Source organism: Tachysurus vachellii, chromosome 8 (genome assembly GCF_030014155.1).
Source record: "Tachysurus vachellii isolate PV-2020 chromosome 8, HZAU_Pvac_v1, whole genome shotgun sequence".
Lineage (NCBI taxonomy): Eukaryota > Metazoa > Chordata > Actinopteri > Siluriformes > Bagridae > Tachysurus > Tachysurus vachellii.
The window spans coordinates 24,284,002-24,286,501 of NC_083467.1; the positions used below are offsets into that span (position 1 = coordinate 24,284,002).

The 2,500-nt window shown below is 40.8% G+C and overlaps 1 protein-coding gene across 2 annotated transcripts in view; it reads left to right on the plus strand.

Annotated features, from left to right (window-relative positions):
* The window catches only part of cerkl (ceramide kinase-like), an 82,353-nt gene that overhangs the window by 75,888 nt on the left and 3,965 nt on the right, over window positions 1-2,500 (plus strand). The window contains exons 10-11 of one of the 2 annotated variants that reach the window (XM_060877032.1): window positions 50-158; window positions 1,842-1,938. In XM_060877032.1, the coding sequence (XP_060733015.1) occupies window positions 50-158; window positions 1,842-1,938 (206 nt within the window). The remainder of the gene's footprint in view (window positions 1-49; window positions 159-1,841; window positions 1,939-2,500) is intronic. The other variant, XM_060877035.1, reaches the window with a different exon arrangement.

The following is a 2,500-nucleotide window of genomic DNA, read 5'->3' on the forward strand; positions in this document are numbered from 1 at the left end:
TACCTTGTATTTCTCTGAGATCTTTCTTTTTCTCTATTTTCTTTCTAAGTAGAAGACGCTGACTGGCAGGTCCGCAGAGGTCTCTATCTCAGCTTGACCATCACATCCATCCCCTGCTTGTGCTCTGTGGCTCCTAAAGGCCTTGCACCGTTCACCAGGTTTTGGGCTTCAAACACACAGCACAATAAATACTACATGTCTGTCTTACAGTTTAAATCGCATCTCTGAGCTTAATAAAGCTCCATGGCTTTATTGCCCAGATGTGGAAAAAAGTTCGGTTTAGAAACAGAAGCGGTCATGTTTGGACCTTCAGTATTGACCAATGAGGAAGTCAAGATTACTTAGAATTGGTCATTCAGTATCAGTCAGTATTGGACGGATCAGTCAGTCGGGTTTAGTCAGTCAGATTTGGTCATTTTTTTTTTTTTTTTTTTTGAAAGAGGGCGTTTTTCCAAGACCTCCGGAAACACGCCCACTTTACGTCGTGGTAACGAAACCCCTGGAATTTAGTCAATGCCCCTCCCTCCGGTAGGTGCTTCTATGGCGGTTTCAGTTGTGCTTCCTCCTCCTTTGGCAACATTACGCTGAAATAGAGCGTGTGGAGCGTAATGCAATCTAGGAGCAGTGATTCGCCAAACCTCCCTTATCGCAGTCGCACACATTTCTTCTCATTTTATTTTGTAATAACGAGTAACGAAGACGCTTAGTGGAAATATAACGGAGTAAAAGTATACATTTTATTTAGGAAATGTAGTGGAGTAAAAGTGAAAGTTGACATAAATTTAAATAGTGAAGTAAAGTACAGATACGTGACATTTCTACTTAAGTACAGTGACGAAGTATTTGTACTCCGTTACATTACAACACTGGGTGTTGGTCTGGTAGGTTTACTGAGTTCAGTCCGTATTGATTCGGCTTGATTGTTCAGTCAGTATTTTTTAGTTAGATGAAGTCAGTCAGTCATGTTCAGCCACATGGGCTTGGTCATTGTTGTTTAGTCAGAACTGGGAGGTTAGTACAAATCAGTCAGGATTACTCAGTCAGCATTGTTCAGTCATTATCAGTGAATCAGTGTTGCTCAGTCAGTATCAGTGAGTGGGGATTAGTCAGTGATGATTATTGGTCAGGATTGATCAATATATCAACTAAACATTAAACTAAGCTTCTTGACTTGAATTTATACCAACAGACTGACTTTATAATGTGACTGAAAAGCTCTGACCCTGGGTCAGTGGGTCTGTAGCTCAGTAGGCTAACAGTCTGCTCTGTTTGTTTGTATAAGTGGTTGAATGTGTGTGTGTGTGTGTGTGTGTGTGTGTGTGTGTGTGTTTTCATGCATGTTACAAATAGAACTGTACACAACACTACCTGAAAAAGCCTATTAATCCCTGAAGATCTGAGGTTGGACCTGGGCTTTGGCTCAGACATCTTAGGCTAAAGCAGGCTAATCTGTCCATAAAAGGTCTGATTAAAGGAAGTGATGTAAAAAGCTTAAAACTGGAGCAGATGTCCACAAGCTCATCTGCCCTGAAAAAAAAAAAAAACTTGCAGACTTGCAGGGTTCCAACTATATATTGAGACATTATTGTAATCCTTAGCCATGTTCTCCTGAACAAACAGATATTTCACTTAATGTCAGAGTGTAAATGTTATAGTTTTAGCTCCGGGGTCTGCAGAAGTCCAGTACAGATCATTAGTGACTGACATTTTTAAGGAAAATGGAGTAGTTTAGATAAACGGCAACTATGTAAGCGTCACATATATCTAATGAAGGACTTATACATGTTTATGAAAAAGAGGTGCAGTGATAACCCTGAGATTAACCCTGTTTTGTGTTTCAGGCTGAACAACAACAGCATGGCGCTTACTGCTGTAGCAAACACTTCCAGGTCAGAGTTCATCAAGCACCTGAAACGCTACAGCAGCTCTAATAATCCGGTGAGCTCACTGGCACGTGACGGTGCCGTTCGACCCAGCTTCGCTCGCTGGAAATCCTGCCCATGCTAATGGCATTAGCAATCCTCGTGGCTTAAACGGAATTAGCACGCTGGGTTGGCGTAAAATACGTTCCAGGCTAAGGAGTGATTAGCCTGTTTTAGACGCTTTCCGTTTTTTTTTTTTCTCCCTGTCCATTCCAGCCTGGTGTGGTGTGTTAACCTACATTCTATAAATATTCTGCAAGGAAGGAAAGTGTAGGATGAGTGTAGGATGAGTGAGACGGTGTTTTGGTTGATTTTAAATGACAGTTCATTTCAAATGAACAACTAATCACAGTGTTTGCAAATTCAAGTTCACACAGTTACTACTTCATTGGTTCATGGTGCACTACTGCCTTTAACTTCAGGATTATAGCATCAGGTCCGAAATAAAAAGAACAACCTACAACCTAAGTTACAAAACAGCATAAGAAATATTTTTAGTTTGCGTACAATATATCCACGTTTCAACGATGTAACAACAAGCTGTCCAGGTTACGTGAAACCGTTATGGATTAGGCATC